The sequence below is a fragment of the Vulpes vulpes genome, chromosome 1 (genome assembly GCF_048418805.1).
Source record: "Vulpes vulpes isolate BD-2025 chromosome 1, VulVul3, whole genome shotgun sequence".
NCBI classification, from domain to species: Eukaryota; Metazoa; Chordata; class Mammalia; order Carnivora; family Canidae; genus Vulpes; species Vulpes vulpes.
Genome location: NC_132780.1, coordinates 42,451,227 through 42,470,186, shown reverse-complemented (window position 1 = coordinate 42,470,186; position 18,960 = coordinate 42,451,227). Strand labels below are relative to the sequence as shown.

General features: G+C 41.8%; 1 protein-coding gene across 14 annotated transcripts in view; it reads right to left on the bottom strand.

Moving 5' to 3' along the window:
• Window positions 1-18,960, bottom strand: part of LOC112922083 (TLE family member 4, transcriptional corepressor) — a 142,814-nt gene that overhangs the window by 16,212 nt on the left and 107,642 nt on the right. For 11 of the 14 annotated variants that reach the window (XM_072762784.1, XM_072762787.1, XM_072762825.1 and 8 more), the window contains 6 exons: window positions 5,255-5,374; window positions 4,238-4,291; window positions 3,166-3,318; window positions 1,821-1,953; window positions 1,385-1,578; window positions 839-915 (listed from right to left, as the gene is read on the bottom strand). In XM_072762784.1, coding sequence (XP_072618885.1) covers window positions 839-915; window positions 1,385-1,578; window positions 1,821-1,953; window positions 3,166-3,318; window positions 4,238-4,291; window positions 5,255-5,374 — 731 coding nt within the window. The remainder of the gene's footprint in view (window positions 1-838; window positions 916-1,384; window positions 1,579-1,820; window positions 1,954-3,165; window positions 3,319-4,237; window positions 4,292-5,254; window positions 5,375-18,960) is intronic. The other 3 variants (XM_072762842.1, XM_072762850.1, XM_072762860.1) reach the window with 1 other exon arrangement.

Sequence of the window (18,960 nt, the reverse complement as noted above, 5' to 3'; positions counted from 1 at the left end):
ACCAGCCTGGGGAAGCAGCAGGTGTCTGGCATGTGTAGTGACAGGACACCAGTAGAAAGAGCCATGGGAATATATACGCGTGACGAATAAGGCAGGGAGGGTCTGCAGGGATATTTCCCAAAGACAGGAGAGAGGAAGCAAGCCGGGATTTTAAGGGAAGAGCCAGTGTTATTTTACAGTCAAGTCTCTGCATCTGGGAAGATGAATTTGCAGAGACAAGCGTGCATAGGTAATAAAAAGGTGCGCTGGACTGAAATGAAGGATGTGCAATGAGATATGGTGAGAGATTAGAATGTACAAGAAGAGACTGGAAAAACTGATGTGTGCGTTCTGCCTTCATAACTCAAGGGGGCTGTGAATACAGCCTCTCCAAATATCCAGCTCACAGGATGATAAGCCAAATGAGCAAGGCACCTTTTCCGCAAACACAATTGAACATAAGACCACACTTCTTTCTCTTCACAGCCTTTGAAGTTTGGCACGTCTTTTCCCAACATGCTCAAATTTTGAGCATCCAGGTTTGCACATAAAACGTTTCTTTCAAGGCAACAAAAGAATTCAGTAACAGACGTAGAGAAGACCTGACTGCTGGAGATGCCTCAGTAATTTGCATTTCCATATTAGAAGCTCAAGATTTTAAATTGAAAATACAAAACCCCACCTCATTACCTCTTTCCTTGTGCAAAGAGAAAATGGAAATTCTTTGCGAAGGAAAAAAAACAAAAACAAAATTTGAGCCTGGGCAGCTTCCCCGCACTGCCTAGCAGTGCACAGCTGAAAGGGCCAGCAAGGGCTCAGGGCCTGGCACATGGTGAGCACGAGACTCAGAGGTACTCACGGTTTTCCTCCTGGAATGCCTGTCAGGTTGGGAGGTATTGCTGGCACACGCATGTGATGGTGTGGATCAAATCCAACCTAAAATTTTCCCAAGCAAAATAACAGAAACAAACACCGTTACACCAACTTATCTCAGCCTACTCAATACCTCTCTAAATACTGGGAGAACACAGACTTTAAATTTAGAAATATACATACGGAAGTATCAACCGATGAAAAAATAGGATGTTTATAATTTTAGTGGTAACATACTGGGGGGGGGGGTGGAACATACATGAAAAAAATAACTTGTATAATTTTTTTAAGTTTATGATGGAAACAGGGTTCACTACATTCATTACTGTTTGTTCTACTCTTGTAGGTTTAAAGTTAAAAGGAAACCTAAAATATCAAGGACATTTCCTCACCTTAGAAAAGGCAATGGATCTCACAGTATAACTGCATGTAGTTTAATTTGCAGATATGATGGGTTCCTACGTTCAAATACACGTCTGACCATCCCAGAAGCCATGGAATGGTTTGATTTCGTGAAGACCCATGAACATACCACTGGTGATCTCCCATAGGCGGCGGCAGCAGCAGCAGCGGCAGCGGCTGCACTCATCTGAGGGGAAATATTGTGCAGTCCTGCGTAGGCGGCGCCAGGGCTGGTCAGCTCGCCATTCATCCCAGCATGGGGCACGATCCCAAACGGGGTTGGATATGGACAAGGGACTGCCATCGGGGTCCTCAGGCTTGAGGCTACAGAGCAAAACAGAAGGAGAGAAGAGAAAAAACAAGAACACAGGAAATAATAAGGAAGTAAGACATTAAAATATACCTTAAAAAAACAGGATCCAGTGCTCAAATTCGCTTATTGTAATATACTCAGGTTAAGTAACTCTTAACAGACTTTTGATGCGGGTTATTACTACTCTTAAGGTACGGCACTATTTACATTGCTTTACTTCTTTAAAAAAGTGCAGAAAACTCTTCTTACTAACCCAAAGGGTCGACTCCTGCTGGCTTTCCAGGCACAGGCCGCAATCCGGGGGTGGAGGTACTGCCTGGGGTGGGTGCGTCAGTTCGCGGAGTAGGGGTATTAGACTTTGAAACAGGAGTAGTAGATTTTTCATTCTAATAAGAGATAGAAGAGAATACAGTGGCAATGAGAACACAGTTTTTACAATGATGTTAAACGTTTTTAAAAAGGCAAGTCAAAAGGAAAAGAGAAAGAAATGGAAAAAGTTCCTCAGGTTGGGCCTTTAGTTTTAAAATTAAAAAGAACCAACCAACAAACAAACAGATCCCTGAGAGCACAAAACCAACGTTCAGTTCAGGAGGGTATAAACTAAAGTAGAATCTAGAGTAGAGAAGATGATTTCCAGGAAACTGGTATGAGTCAGACAGAGGCTGATAATCATGATGTCCTATGACCAAATACTTGCTGGTTGCTTTGATTTAAGGCTGCTTGAACTGGGTTCCTGATGGACTGTTCATGTCACAAGAGGTTTCCTGGTTAACAGGTCCCATTAGAACAGATCCATGCCTAAATCATCACAGAGATCAGTAGAGAGGAGATGCCAATATAAGACCAGAAGGCCAAAAGAGAACAGAAAAAAAACTTAATGTACCTCTGTTCCAGACACATCCCCCTAATTTGCAGACAACCTAAGGAACTTTCTTTCCTTCAGCTGCAAATTCAGAGACTATATGAAAACTGAATTCGTCTTTTTTTTTTTAATGTTATTTTACAAGGAAATAACTGGCGAAGAAAAAGGAAGACATACACACAAAAATGCAATTAACTACACAGCCACAGAAGAAGGGGATATGGGGAGATTATCCTGACTTGCAAGCAGTTTCATTTTTGCATTTGTGATTTGTGGTGTGAGTCAAGGAAGACTTTTGTAAATGACAGATTACTTGTTAGACAGGAAGGGAAAATTATTGCAGTCATATATAGCTTGGTAATTCAAACAAAGCTAGCAACGAAATCACATCCCAGTCGAAAACTAAATTTACCATAAACCATAGGTGACAAAACCATCTCTGTAAGCCTGGTGTGTATTTCTTCATCTTTGCTGATACACGTTTCGCTCAATTTCCCCATATCCCTCCCCTATCCTTGCAAAAACTCATAAAACAAACATCTATCACCAGTAAGTCAGTAAACCCATTCTGTTCCCAAAGTACTTTTGTCAATTAAGCTCGAATATTGAACATCTAAGTATATTTGGAATTAAGAGTCCTTGTAGAAAAATGTGAAAAATACCAAATTTACCAAATAATCAAAGCCAAGCATCTTGAAACAGGCCACGCTAAGAAAGAGGATGAAGAGCAGCTTACAAGGCTAAGTTCTTTGGATTTGGAGGAAGGGGTGCTGCTGGAGGACGCAATGGAGGCTGGGCTGATAGGGGCGTCTTTCTTGAGCAGGCGCGCCTTGTCCAGGCCGTTCTCTCTGGGGGAGTGTGCTGGACTCCCCCGAGGGGAAGATGGGTCCTACAGGGAAACAGCAAGGGCAGTAATGCAGCACAGCACACTCACAATGCTAGAATACTTGAGTGCGGAAAGCACAAAGAAGTGCAGAATGAATGCTCTGTAATCGATAATAAAAGATTCACCGAATTGCTAAAGAAAATATTTGGTAGAATGCGATATTTACAGCACAGCTAATCCTTGAAGGACATGGGTTAGATCTGTGCGGTTCCATTTATATGCAGATTTTTTTTATAAATATGCTACAGTACTGTAAATTGTATCTTCTCTGCCTTATGATCTTCCTAACATGTTCTTTTCTCTAGCTTTCTTTATTTTAAGAATACAGTAATACATATAACATACAAAATACCTGTTCCTGACTATTAATGTTATCTGTAAGGCTTTAGGTCAAAAGTAGGCTGTTAGTAGTTAAGTTTTGGGGGAGTCGAAAGTTATATGTGGCAGCACAATGGGCATACTTGCTGAATCGCTATATTGTACACCTGAAACTAATGTAACATTGTGTGTCAATTATACTTAAAGAAGTGGGGGGGGGGGGGGGGGGGAGGAATTACATGAGGATTTTCAACTTTGTGGGAGGTTAGTGCCCTAAAACTACCCTCCCTACCATTGTTCAAGGGTCAGCTGTACTTATTCAAAAACAAAAATCAAAACCTTACAAATATACAGGTCACTTGTCAATGAGATCTGAAGGCTGACCACATATATCTGGTGTGCATTCATGGTGATAGCAAAACACACTTGTATTTTTATAGAAAAGAATAGCAATATAAAAAGGATCAATAATAAATACATAAATTTCAGGTAAATAAAAAGTGGGTCCCTTTGGAAACGGAGCACACACATTCTGAATACTGTGTGGACACTAGTCATTGTTACAGTGGTAAGAGCAAGAAGCTGAACAAGCCATAAAACGTACCTCATTGGAAACGTCAACCACCAAATTGTCATCACTCTTCTCTCCATCGCTGTCCTGCATCAATAATTGACAAGCATTACCTCCTCCCCTAGCACATGCGTACACACGTACAAAGGCCAGATTTACCCCAGATAAATTCAGGTTAATTCCTCACCTCTTACAAAAATGAACTGCACCCAAGTGTGCTAAACACTTTACAATGTACTCTGTTCTTTAATCCTCGTGATGATTTTTAAGGTAAGTAATATGATGATTCCACTTTACAGTTTAAAAAACTGAAGCTTATGGCTTGCTACTCCAAAGCTAGTGGAAGCTGGCACATCCAGGCTAAATCCAGCCTACTGTCAGGTGTGATGTGCGTTCTCTCAGTTTAAAAGACTGGGTAAGTAGCCAGCATTTTAAGATTGGGAGGTTTCACATGAAAATCCAAACTTACTTTTTTTTTTTTTTTTCTTGAGACCTGCAGTCCTGCAGGGCACCACCACAGGGAGCAGAGCAGGCCCTGGCTGCATCCACCCCAGTCCCACCCAGCTGGCTTCCTTCACTCTATGACTTGAAGGGTCAGTCACTGAAGGGAAATGAGCTTCAACCCATGCTAGGGACACATCTGGATGCCTCTGCAAGTTATACTCTACTTGCTTTACCCCTCAGCGCAAATTCCTTTTAGACATTTTAACAGGCTAGGATTTTACATTTTCCTTAACATTTCTAGTTGACTGCAGGAAATTCAAGCACCTTGAAATACAGAGAGGGAAGCAAATGCATCTCTAGAAACAGTACTATGAAAGCCCTACAATGTCTTCTATTGGCGGCCAGACAGAGCACTGTGCTCTGACTCATGTACACGTGCGTGCTGCCCTGCACACAGAGGCTGCAGCTAGCCAACTGACATACAGTTCTACACACGGTCACTATTTTTTTTTCTCCTCTGGTCTAATTCTAGTTGGTAATAGTCATAAAATGGCTGCTGGTAAAAAGCAGAGTAAACTGGTTTCCCCCAAAGATGAATGAACTTACATAACGAGCTGCAATTTCCTTTTCTTCAGTTTTCTGCTTTTTGCTGTCAGAGGAGTAGTCTGTGGAGTTTCTGTGCTTCTCGGCACCTCGGAAACTGGCCGACGGGGATACCGAAGAGCTCTGTAATTCAAAAAGAAAGCAGGGTTGAGGAATGACCATCCACTTCACAGTGAGTTGTGCAGATCTAATGTCCCTTTTGTTCATTAGTGCGCACCTGTAAAATTGTTAGGAGGAGACAGGAGGGAACAGTGGAGGTGAACGGAAGAGGCAAAGGAGGCTCAGCAGGAAACCAAGGGGAAACAGGGACAAGGGGATGAAGGGGGGAAAAAGGAACCAACAGGAAAGAAGAAATGGAGACAGGACAGAGGGAGCCAAGGAATAAAAAAGGAGGCAAAGAACAGCAAATTCAGAAGACAGAATGGGTCTGGTCCCAAGGAGATGTAGATTACACTGGGGCGGTAGCTTGAAAGCAGTGAGAAAGGAAGCAGATAGAAGAGAAAATGGAAGGAAAGAAAAGGTGAGCCCCTGCCCCCCTGGGGGCCCCAGTTTGCTGGGTAATGGGAAACCAGTAACTTAAGCCTGTACAGAGACAAAGAATATATTAGAATCCATCTTGAGAAAAACTAGTAATTCTACAAAGAAAAAGGAAGAGAGGTACTCTTGAATTTAAACAACCCCAAATGGTGATCATGTGACACAAAGGTCATATTTATGTAATTTTGCTTAGTCCCTTGTTTTAAGGTTATGAAAGTTGAGAGTCGCAAATAAAAATAACAAAAACAAAATGCCTGCAAAAATTCACTCTAGTCCTTTTCTGACTCCTACAGTTTTCATGAGCTGGCTCCTTTGTATCTCTGGAAACCCTAGAACTCCATTAGGACCTGGCAACTGAGAAAGACAGTCACTCCTTCTTGGGATCACAGCTGGGAACAAACCATACAGGCTCAGGAGAGGTCTGTCATCTCTGTTCTTCCAGAGTCCCCAACTGGAGGAGGCCTACACGCTGAAAATAAACACTGAAGTAAAAAAAATAAACACTGAAGTACAGAAAAGGAGTCTACCACAGAAGCCAAGGTGATTACTACTGGGCACATTCAGACAGTACAAGAGCTTAAAATCACATATAAAGAATCGTGAAGAAAGCATCAACAAAACCTGGAAGCAACCTTATGAACTGGCTAATGACTCTGTTCCAGACAGACCAAACAGGAGCCCGCCTGACAGTAAGGTGAGGTGTGGGGGAGGTAGCAGGGCTGACCTGTGGAGGGTGGCTCATAAAGGCCAGAGAGGCCCAGTCCCTCTCAGCAGGGCACCAGCATGGGGCTCTGAGTGCTAAATTAACCCAGGCTGGGCAGTGGAAAGAACACCTGGGATATGGGAAAACAAGTTCTAGGAAGAGCAAACAATCACCACCAGGATATCTTTGCCTTGCATCTAAATCAATTCAGGAAACTGTTCCATAAAGCTCTTCCTCACTGATAACTGTACTCTTCTCATAGAAAATTAAGCCCTTGTACTTTTTTTCCTTTATCTTAGTCTGATGGTTATAATTAACATTTATGAAGATACACAACATTTACAACGGCTTTTAAATTAACTATGGGAGGCAGAGTGATAGCCAGAACTTTTGGCTCTCTATCCCCTTTCACTTCCACTGAACCTTAATGCCACATTTTCTTTTGTGGCTAAACTTTCGAAGCCCATTGTTAGAGGAAAACCAATAAACTTTTCTTTTTCCATGTTGGGTCTACATCGCTACCAAGACACCACCCCCTAGTGGTCACCTGTGGTGATGGCAACCCCACCACCAGCTCCAAAGGTTGGAAGGAGCGGGTAGGAGTTTGGTGGCAGGGGAAGATGGGAAGGACAAATGAGTTGGTTCCCAATGATAGGGCTGGGTACCTCCAAAGACTTCCTTCCTGTACTATTCTCTCAGTCTTCAGTGAATACTCTAACTCAGAGGCACCAAACCCTGTGGCTAACCCTACTCATTCGCCCTTAAGCTTAATGGCAGAAACGATGGCAGATGTCATTCAGTCAAGGCTAAAGACCGAAGCTGAACAATTTTTTAAATTGGACTGCTGCTTCATTTTCATGTATCCCAGTTGAGTTCCAATCCTCACTCCCAAGCCATCAGACATGGTTCAATGCTTCTGCTTTGCTTTCACACTGTGACCAGGTTTTTGTGACCATTACTGCATGGAAATCATCCTTGCAAACATCACCTGTGAGCCACTACCTACCATATTCGATGTCAGAACCCCATATCTAGTGTCCCCCTCTCCAGTCTCTCCTCCACATTTCTAGGGTTCGTATTTCCCAAAAGAGAGATTCAACCACTTCTCACTCTTCCTTAAAAACAACAAATGGTTTCTCACCGTCCTTAAGGAAAAAATGTCCAAATTTCTGAGCGTAGCCTTCTCTGCGAAGCCCTTCACTCCCCGCCCTCACCCAGGGCCCTGGCCTTAGAGCTCAGGGCTCTGTGCATTTTCCTTGCATCTGTAGCCTTTTTTCCTGGCCTAGAAGAATGCCCATTTCCCCTCAGTATCTTTGTGTTGAAACCCATATTCTTAAGGACTGGCTCTCATGTCACCTTTTAAAGCTCACGCAGATGCTGTCAGGCAGAATTAATCACTCAATTCCTCCTTGTTCCCTTAACACTTTGTTCACCCAGTGAGTAGAGCACTCGCAATCGATATGTGGCTATTTGTTTACAAGGCCACTTCCCACTCCAGGCTGTGGGTTCCTGGGGTGGGGGCCCTCGGCACAGCGAGCAGCAGAGAACTGCCCAGTAATGTTTTTGAACATAAATGAGCAAACATCCCTTTGTACTCCTCAACCTTGACCAAAAATTCATATGATACATTCCCTTCCAGCAGACCACTAGGCTGAACAGCTACACAAGAAACTATTTGTTACAGTAAGATCTGAGTAGTGATGCCCTTCAGAAAGCACAGCCTGGGAGCTGTGCCTCTTTCTCACCTCTACTCTCTCACCTACTTCCACATGCCTTCATCCTACTCATTTGATATTTTACAAAAAGAAACCTGTATGTGTGTATCATTAACAACAATCTGAGCCCTGTGATTCTAAGATACTCTAATGAAAGTTATTTCCACTTTGTCCAAAAGGAAAAACTGATTTATGAACGACTGTAAGACACTTTCTCAAAAATTAACACTAAATGGTAATGCTTATTTATTTAGATCTTTATGCTTGCTTATTGATACACATGCACAAACAGCTTTACTTTTCTTAACTGGCTGTTTCTGGCTCTGTGGGCAGTATTTTATTTGTGAAATTTTATTGCAGACAGAGTTATATGTTGGAGTTTCCTGGGAGAATGATAAAGTAGTTAATTATCACTAGCATTTAAAGGTTAAGCTACACAATGGGCACTGGGGCAATCAGCAATGTTCTAATAACATAATTGCTCTGGAATCAAATTGGACTTGGCACAGACTCTCATCATGAATCTTACAAGTCCACCATTCTGCCACTGGAAGGCCACTTGGATTTTTTGCTGAGCATGTGAACAGGAGGAATTAAGTAAATCCTTTTAAAGACAAAGTCTGGTTTTACTAGAAAATATTTTTATTTCTGTCATTATTTTAAAAGCTTACCTACCTTAGGTATTTCCCTAGCTGACTCCATAGTAAACTTAACTGGAGCTGCATCATGACTCTGTATAAATCTACAAACTTAGAAATATTTTCTCATTACAGTCTGACCATGTGACTATATCGGCAAAGTCATTAAGAATGGAGGGCCATAACAATCAGAAGCGGTGACCAATCAAGAGAAGTCAAAAGACCTCAAATGCAAATGTTTACTAAAAAGCTCTGTATCTTTAAAAATGAAACATATTATTGGGACAGTAGAAAGAACAAAGTAGATGTTTAATAAAAGAAAAGGATGAGGGCAAAAAAGGAAAGACTAGGGGACAGATAATAAAAATTTGAGTCTTATTATATGGAAATCCCAATTGTTTTGGAAGCAAAAGATAAGCTTTAAAGGAGTTACTCCTAACACTGCAAATCATATTTTATCTCCAAATGAGAAAATTCTAGATCCTAGTTTGAAATCCAACCAAGACTCTACTAAGGTTATTGACCAAGTCAGATGGAAAATGGACACCTCCGGCAATTGAAATAGATGGCTCTGCCCTTCACCTTCACTCCTCTGCCAACTCAAGATCAAAGATGACCATTATGACGAAGAGTTCTGTAAAGTATACCCCGCCCCCTCAAAAAAACAAGAGGTAGTGTTGTTACAATTAGCTAATTTTAATAACAGGTAGCACAGATTTTACTAGCAGGCAACAGCATCTGTCTGGAGTCAGACTGCCTGTCTGGATTTGAGTCTAGAGTTTTCCACTTAATAGCTGTGTAGCCTTGGGGATATTGCTCAGTCTCAGTCTCTGTAGTCTGAGACAAGGACACCCCACCCACATCCTCCCTGAGCTGCTTTGAGGACCAGGTGAAAGAGTCTCCATAAAGTAGAATAAGGCACAGTCGCAGACAGGTAACTGAGCCCCTCTGCAACAGCACTCAGCACTGCACGCTATTTACTACATAGCTAGTGTGGATTGTCTATTTTCAGCCTCACATAAGGACCATTCTCGGCATCTGTGTAGCACTACCCCTTAGCACCGATATACAGATGGTCCATAATGATAGGGTTTCAATAGGCTGCTATTAACCAAAACACATGTCCTTTCAACACAATAAGGTTTTGGTTCAATACTGCAGGCAAGACTATAAATACCACCTCCATATCGGACTTTTTAATTTGATTTCAAATGCACATCAAGCTAATTTTGCTTGCCATTCGTCTAAGTGCACTGTTCATATGTCCCGGCCCACTTAGGAGAGTCCAACGAGAAGGAAAGGTTGGACAACCATGATCAAAAACTCTAAAACTCTTTTGTTATGGTCTGTTTGTTCATCAGCCTTCAGATACCCCATCTACTTGGTACCCAAGGGTAAATCCACTTTCAAACAGATAAAGGGGATAATGACAGGGCAAAAAGTACCACGAAAACTTGGCTAGGGTTTTGCCCCCACTTTACTCTACTGGTGTGCAGGCCTATTTTACTCTCAAAACCAGCCCCGTTTTAGAAGATAAATTATACTGCTAGTTGAACTGTAGTTCATTCAGTATAGGAATTAGTTTGGGTCAAGGACAATTCAAAGGGAGTCTGTTAATGGCAGTGGGGGAAGGCAGGATGGAGAAGGCAGGCTCAAGAGGCCTGTTGACCCTTCACTGATGCCATAACTAAAGTCCTCAAGCATCATTTCCTCTGTAAAAACAACAACAGAGGACTAAAACAGAAATTAATACTTTTTGACTCTCTTGAATGCAGAAAGGCCAAAGTACTGCGGGAACTCAGCAGGGACTCAGCCCCTCCCCTTCGTATGCAGAAGGACCTTCAGTAGGAGGAGCCCTACAATCATGAGTCACCCTAGGTCAATATGTTCACTAACCCTCAAAGCATTTTAGAGTTATGAAACACTTTCAGTAAGTTCTGAAGTAAAGTAACATCCTGAATAAACCTATATATGCCAAACATAGTACCATATCCCAGTGCATTCTGATTGAAGTTTTATTGTACAGTATTACACAAAATGTTTGTTATTTCCATACATACAGTTAATAAAACACTTTAACATTTGCTATTCCACCTATTTAAAAAACAACCAGCAGAGATGGGGAAAATAATCCTCATTTGGGAAAAGTTAAAAAATAAAAATTATTTGGCTAAAATATACACATCTTACATACAGACTCATAACACATGCAAATTTAGGTAAATTAGTTTAAAAATTATAGCATGCCTATGGTGAAAAACCTGAATATGGTAGGGCTCTGAGCCAGTCACTGGTGTCAGTTTACTGCTCATTACAATAAGACTTTTTTAAAATAACCTGCTTGATTAAGGAAGTCATTAAAAACACAATCTGTATATAACCCTGACAGAACTTGCTTTTTCCAAATTAACATAAATCAAAAATCACCTTCAAAAATGACTGGGACTTTCTGAAGATCTGTCCTTGTTCAAATATAATCTCCATGTAAAGTAACAAGTCTGTTCTTAATAAATGTTTTACCTTCTACAGCATGTCATGAACAATAATAGGTTCTTCAAAATGTTCTATTGTTGTTTTTGTCTTTTTGCTTTTCTCCTGGTAAGAGATACCTGGAACAAGATAAATTTCTCCGGCAGATAATCAAAACAAGAGCAACTGACAGAGGAATGATGAAGTAGAGAGGCCATGTCCACAACGGTGGACTGTGTGACCTTGGACAAGTTAATGAACTTCTCTAAGCTTCCAGTTCTCCAGTGGGCAAAACGAGGCTAACTGGAATACTTGCTGAGAACGCTGCTACAAAGATGAAGGAGAGAGCTGTGACTCCTATGCTCATGTGAAACCACCATACAATCTCAGTCTACTCACAGGCCCTTTCAACAGGTTTTTACTGAATACCCACTGAAGTACAGTAATACAAAGATGAATGAAATCTACACCTTGCCCTCCAGAAGTCTCCATGAGTTAAAAATACTTAGAATACAAAAGTCCTACATATTTTTTGCTTTGTGGAGTAAAATCTACAGCACTTCAATATTCAGCCATTCATGTTTTGTTTCCATGGCCTCAGCATTATGTATTACTTGGTCAGGATAAAATGCTATAATAATTTATAAGGTATCAATAAAATTGATTTTAAATTAGAACATTATCTTAATGTCCTCCCGGGGTTTCTTGACTGTTATTTCCTCTTCCTGGAATAAAAGCTGTTGGCTCCGCCCCAGAAATTTCATTAAATACAGTTACTTTAGCTGGCCAGCTGAGCTGCTGGAACACAATGCTTTGACATCAAAGATAACAGGTTTGATCCTTGTGCAGGCACCTTAGCTTCCCTCTCCTGATAGTCACTCTCTGCTTGTGATCGCAACTGTGGGTCATGTGAGCAAGTAACTGGCAGAACAAGAAAGGACAGGTATATCCCCCCTCAGTACTGATGGAGAAGTGAGCCCTCAGAGAGTGCAGAGAAGTCCCATCTTTTAACCCAGCTAAGTACCCCAAAGCCACTGCATGCCCTTCAATCCAATGGACCTTCTCAAAGTTCACAAGACCTAACATTCCTACATGCATTTGTCCTCCACCAGGAAGTCCCCTTCCCTCAGTAACAGAGACTCTATTAATCTTTTTTTTTTTTAAAGATTTTATTTATTGATTCATGAGAGACACACAGCGAAAGAGAGAAGCAGAGACAGGCAGAGGGAGAAGAAGCAGGCTCCATGCAGGGACCCCGATGTGGGACTCGATCCTGGGTCTCCAGGATCACAGCCTGGGCCGAAGGCAGCGCCAAACCGCTGAGCCACCCAGGCTGCCCCAAGACTCTATTAATCTTGTATGCACTTTGTAAAGTGAAGTCACATGCACCTGCCACCTTCTTCTGGGATTTTTTTTTTTTTTGGTATAGCACCCATATAATAAATCCTACATCATTCATTCACCAACTACCTTATAATCAATGTTACTAAGTTTCACTAACAAATAAGACATGTTTTGGGAGTATGAACACCCTAAAAACAAAAGTGGGGAACTGGCAAAAATTTCCTTCACTAATTTTCTGGGAAGGTGAATTGACTTTTAGACTTATACTTGCATTGTGTTCTGTTGTTGAATCAAAATATCAACATACTTCTAACAGCTGCTTTGAAAGAAGCTGAAGTAGAGTAGCTGCTTGGAGGAAATAAGTGACTCAGCTTGAAGACTTGGCAAGCTCTATCTTAATGGATCAGATTCCTCATTTTAGTAACTATTAAAATTTATTGGTAAAGAAAGTCTTTTCATGTTGCTATTTTTTCCAGTAAACTGTTTTCATCTATTTGAAAGGCTAAACATTTTTTTCTTCCAAAGAGTGCTAACTCCACAGAGCCTCATATATATTCTTACGTATTATGTATGCAAATATACTCTACAATATCGAGGGTAATTCAGCAGGAACACAGAAGGAAACAACAGTGTATCAATTTAAAGGTATGCTGCCTAACAGTTATGAGATGGCTAATTAGAAACTCCAGGTCTTCTTCATACCCCCTCAATACGGCAAAAACTGTTTTTCAGTGATCACTTGGCCGATTTGGTCTTAAAGTTCTTCATTAAAACACAAAAGTTTGTGCTCTAGAACAGAACTAACAGAAATCTAACATGAGCCACATACGAACTTAAAATTTTTCTAGTTAGCCAGATTTTAAAATTGAAAAGAAACAGTACAATTTTAGTCATATATTTATTTAAGCCACTGAATCTAAAAATATATCAACATACAATCAATATCAAAATTATTCGTGAGACATTTTACATGATTTTTTTTTTTAGTACTTGGTCTTTAAAATCTGGCAAGTATTTTGCATTTGTAGCACATCTAGATTTGGCCTGGCCACATTTCCAGGGCTTAATGGCACATGTGGCTTGTGGCTACTACACTGGATGACACAGGCCTCAAAGAAGCTAAGGGCACAACAGGAATCATGCCCCTTAATACAAGCATCTGGCACTTTACAGAAGTATAGGCCTGACCTGGCTGTTGTCTACTTTCTCCAATCTGAGTTCAGAGTCTCTTTGTCAGGATGCTGGACACCGCGTACTCTCTTTCATCCCTCAGAGTAAGCCTCTGCCAAGAACTTGTCCCCAGCCTCTGAGTGGCTAGCAGTTTTCACCTTTTATGTCTGAGTTTAAATGCCACTTTCTCAGAAAGGTCTTGTCGGTGACATTATCCAAGAAGATCTCTCCTGGAAACACCTTATTTACTTCCTTCCTAGCATCTGTATCAAGGCCATTATTTTGATTATTTTCTTGTCTCTTCTACTTGACTAGAAGTTCCACAAAGGCAGAGACCATCCACTTGGTTTGGTGCTTCAATTACTGGCTGCTGAATATATGAGTGAATACAAAACTTGATCTGCTCACACATCAACACTTAAGCAAACATCTGACCTGCTCCCATGTTACTTTCATTATAGTGAGAGTAGAGGCTGTGCAATCCTAAAAGGCGTGAGCTTGCCTTATTTCTTTGTATTCTCAGCACTCAGTATTAATGACTGCCAGAGTCAGAAGAACAGCTGCGTTTGGGGAGTGTGGGTGGGGGCAGCAGCGAGTGCAGGCACACCAAAGGAAGAATGCAGCCTTCAAAAGTCAAAAATTGTAATTTTGAAAGTGATACAGTGACAAGTCAATTTTCAGGACTATGCTGAAGAGACACTGAGCAGCAATAGTGCAAAAATTAAAACTGGAACATGGGTCAGAATGATGCCAGGTGGAAGCGAGGGTCAAAGGTGGTACCTTTGTTCTCCACTAGCAAAGGTACAGGCCCCCTCCCCCAAGGTCAGTGCCAGGATCTGACCTCTGGGTGGACACACAAGAAATATTTGTTGGTGCATAAATGTATCAAGGCCACCAATTTTTCTTATTCTAGAAGAGATAAATCTTCCACATAAGGGAGACATTTTTCAACTGGCTCTCCTTCATCTTTCATCATGTACTCATCACCTGTCTGTGACCAGGGAGAAACAAATCTTACTCAGGTCTGACCACTGGAAAGGCAGGATTTAAGTGAATGCTGCCTGACAGACCGACCACATGAAGAACGCAGGCATCAGCAGTTTTTCTGTGGTGGCTCATTTCGACAAGAATGATCCCTGGGGATCTCCTAAAAATGTTTATCTCCCAAGGAGGTATGTGGTAAAAAGGAGGAAAAAAATCCCTCACTACTCACATTTTTTTTTTTTTTCCTGGATAGTAAGTCACCACACACAGGTGAAGAAAGAAAAAGCCCAATGTAGAGCAGACAGAGATAATACTTGTTTGTTTTGGTTTTAAGAAAAGAGCTTTACAATGGCTGATTGTTAAGTCACAGAGGACAATCTAGAGTTTTATGTAAATTTTTAGTATGTAAAGCAACATAAAGCATTAATATCAATTTAACATAGTGACTTCAGTTTACTGAGGAATGAAAACAAACAAGACGCAGATACTTAGAGACACAATTTTAAATCTTTCCAAAGAAATGATTTTGAGCAGCAGCTTTCATTTGATAAGTAGTTGTAAAGATGTAGGGTTGACAAAATATAGAAAACACCGGAAGAACAAGTTGACTCACCAAGTGTGTGCCAAGCAAGATCAGTCTGGTCTAACCAAGAAAGAGCATTTCCACTAACCAGCAGTGAGATGTTAAAAGGGGAGTCAGTTCACTAATTCCCCACCCTCGCCCCCCTCTGCCCCAGCCCTTCAATCATAGGTCAAAGAGCGAAATTATTAGGAACTACGGAACATGTCTCAGAGCTGTCTACTTGCCACCCCCAACAATTGTGAGTGCTGGTCTGTTGCTCTGCTTCTCTGGCCTTTCCTTTTTCCTTCTCTCTCACCCCTTACCTGGCCCCTGTCCTGCCAGCAACACCTCTGTCAATACTAAGCTTTGCTGGTGGCACTGTGGGCTAGAGAGGTTGCTGACCCTTATTCTAACATGTCCTTTCAGGTTAATTACTTTTGTATACTCAGTGTACCCAGTGACATTTAATCACTACAGTGCTACTCGGGTAAACAGGAATGAATGGAGCCAACTGCAATTTGGCATCCAGCTAAATGGGGCGGTAATAGCAGCATGCTGAAAATGGACTGGAAGAAAATACTCTCACTCACCACCGTGAGAAATGAGATGAATGCCATTTGATCAATCACTCTTTTATTAAAAAGGAAGAACACTAGTCTGGTGGTATGTTTCTGCTATTTAATACTAAATATGGCTTGAAGGAATCCTGCACTTTGTAATGTTTGGGCAGTCTAGTAAGTGCTTGTTGATTGAATGGATGAAGATGAAAGTAACTCAACGTGTAGGTACAACTCTGTCTCTCTCTTCACATATGCACATGTGCACACACACACACACAGGCACATGCATCCAGTCACATGGCTTGCCCTCTGCTAACAGCCAACAGTCTATCCTCTTGCTAGTCTTTTGGTTTGTAAGCATCCAGGGCACAGGAATTAGATGCAGAAGGTCCTACAACTTTGTATGTACACCAAAGCAACCAGTCCTGGATTAATCAAATGTCATGTCACAGACCTTGAGCCACTAAAAGTCTGCTAAAACATACAGCCAAGGACTTGCACTGGGAATGGAGAGTGGGTCAGAGAGGCCATTAGCAGCCCTGAGAGAGTCAGCCAGACCCAAGGGATACAGGGTGATTTTGTAGAAGTGCTTTCAATACTAGCTGGTGGATGAAAAAATGAGGCTTTACGACTCTTTCTAAAGAACAACAAAAGACTTTGCAAGCACAGTCTCATGTAGTGATGCCAGTAAAATCCTACAACTTTTGCTGAATGCTACTTCTGTACTGGCGATGTTAGACACTGCGGACACAAAGCAAGTACGGCACCAGTTTTACAGCACCTCAGAGTTTGGAGGGAAGGGGATGGAATGAATAATCACAAGCTCTACAGTAAGGGTACTCTGGTTTCAAATCTCAGCTCCAGCACTTATTAGCTGTACAAGTCCGGCAAGTTAACCCCCTGTGGCCTCAATTTTCATACCTGTAAAATAAAGGTATCTGTCCTATGAGATTATCAGGAAGATTTAAATAAGATAGCTACAGGAAGTGGCAGGCCCTTCTTTCATGCTTATTTCTGGAATATGTCCCAGAAGTCAAAGGCCAAGCCTTCGCCAGCAAGCCAATCAGGCAAGAGGACGCCCCAAGGGCTGCTGTAATGTGTCCTACTGGCCTGCCTTTGAAAGATGGTAATGGGCAGTTTCTCAGGTTCTGGGCAAAGGCCACTCTACTACATGTCCAGATTCAAATGTTTCAGACAGCAGATTCTCCAATTTGGGCATCTTCCTGCCCTGCTGGCTTAGTGCTCTCTTCAGAAGTTCTGCTCTTTCTCCTTATTTGCAGAATTCATGTCAAGCATATCTTCTGACCTGATGTTCAGTCAGAGTAATGGAATGAAGTCTAAACTTGTAACCCCAATTTCACTAGAGCTTGACAAATGACTCTAAAGTAAGTGAGGCATCAGGATTAATGGAGTGGAGGGGGGGCACCCATGAATATGCTCGTGAATATGGAATATTGTCAGTTACTGAACTAAATACCAACTCTGTGTCAGCCCCTCTGCTGGGCTGTAAGGCACTGGCTCAGTACACAGTATAAAGGGCAGATGAACACCCTGCCCTCAGAAAGCACAAAAATAAATTATTATTAATAAATTAATGAAAAACTAATCAGAGCAAGTGACAATCTGTTATAAAGGACATAAACAGGATGCTAAAACTGAGCCTACCGACAGCATGGCCAGGGACGACGGCCTCTTTAAAGCAATGACATTCAGGCTGACAGCAGGACCAAAGCTGGAGCCAACTATGTGAACAGCCAGGAGAAGAATGCTGCAGACAGAGGGAACAGCAAATGCACAGGCTCTGAAGGGGAGGAGCCCACAGTGACACTGGAGGTCCTGGAGGGGTAGGTGCATGGGTGGATAGTTTTGGGTGGAGGGAGGGGCCAGGCTGTGCAGGGCTCAGCAGGCCACAGTGAAGTCTGTTTATTTCTAAGCGCCACTGAAGGGAATGACGAGATGACACACGCTCTAAAAATCACTCAGGAGATCTTTGAAAAGTTGGGTTAGACGGGGCCACAGTTAGAGGTAAGACTTAAGTTAAAGCACTTAAAAACGGAAAAGACTATACCTTAACTACCCTCCACCCTTGATAATTAAAAATAAAAACAAAAACCAAAAATAATAATCCTTTAATAAAAAAAATAAAAATAAAATAAAAATAAAAACAATACTCTAAGTGCACAATATAAACTTTGCATTATGCTAAAATTAGAACAAAATTTTCCTTCAGATCATCAAAGCTGATGAGCTTGCATCACATCTGGTATCCCTACTTCTACTAACACAGTTAGCAGGGCTTAACTGGGCCTGCAGCTAAGACAGCTACAGAAGGGAAGCAGGAGTCCAGGGGAGACTCTGGTGGCTCAGACTGGAGGGGATGCTGGAGAAGAGAAGGGGATGGATTTGAGAGAGATAGAGAGATAGAAGCTGGTGACTTACTTCATACAATGGAGTGTGTATTCATGTAATTAGAATGGAATCAAGTTTATCAACATCCTTCATTCTTCATTATGATATAGGTTTCTACTAGAAAAATAAAGGGCTCCTGTTCTTTCCTAGGTATCAACAAGAATGCTCTTAACCTTAAGGTGCTCAGCGACACATGTGAATGGCATCCTCCTTCCAGATTTATGGGGAAGGGGGGAGGAGGGGAGTGCACACACACACACAACTGATCTAATCAGCCAGAATTACATTTCCACAAAGTGGCATGCTACATACTTGGGACAGTGCTAAAGCATAAATGCTGATCCTTACTCAAAGAAACTCAGAAAGAAGGAAGGTAAGACCTCTATCTGTGATGAACAGGAAACTCGGTTCTAAGAGCACAGGGGTACATTTCAGGGGAGATGGGATCTACCTACAGAGACTTCCTGCAGGAGCGGGAGCCCAGGCACTGCATGGGAAGGACGAGTAAGCACTGCCTGGGGTCCAAACCTGGACAGAGGGGATACTGAGCATGGGGGAAGGCTACTCTAAGTCTGGGAGGAAGAGGGGGAGAGTAAAACACAGAGTAGCAAGGACCAA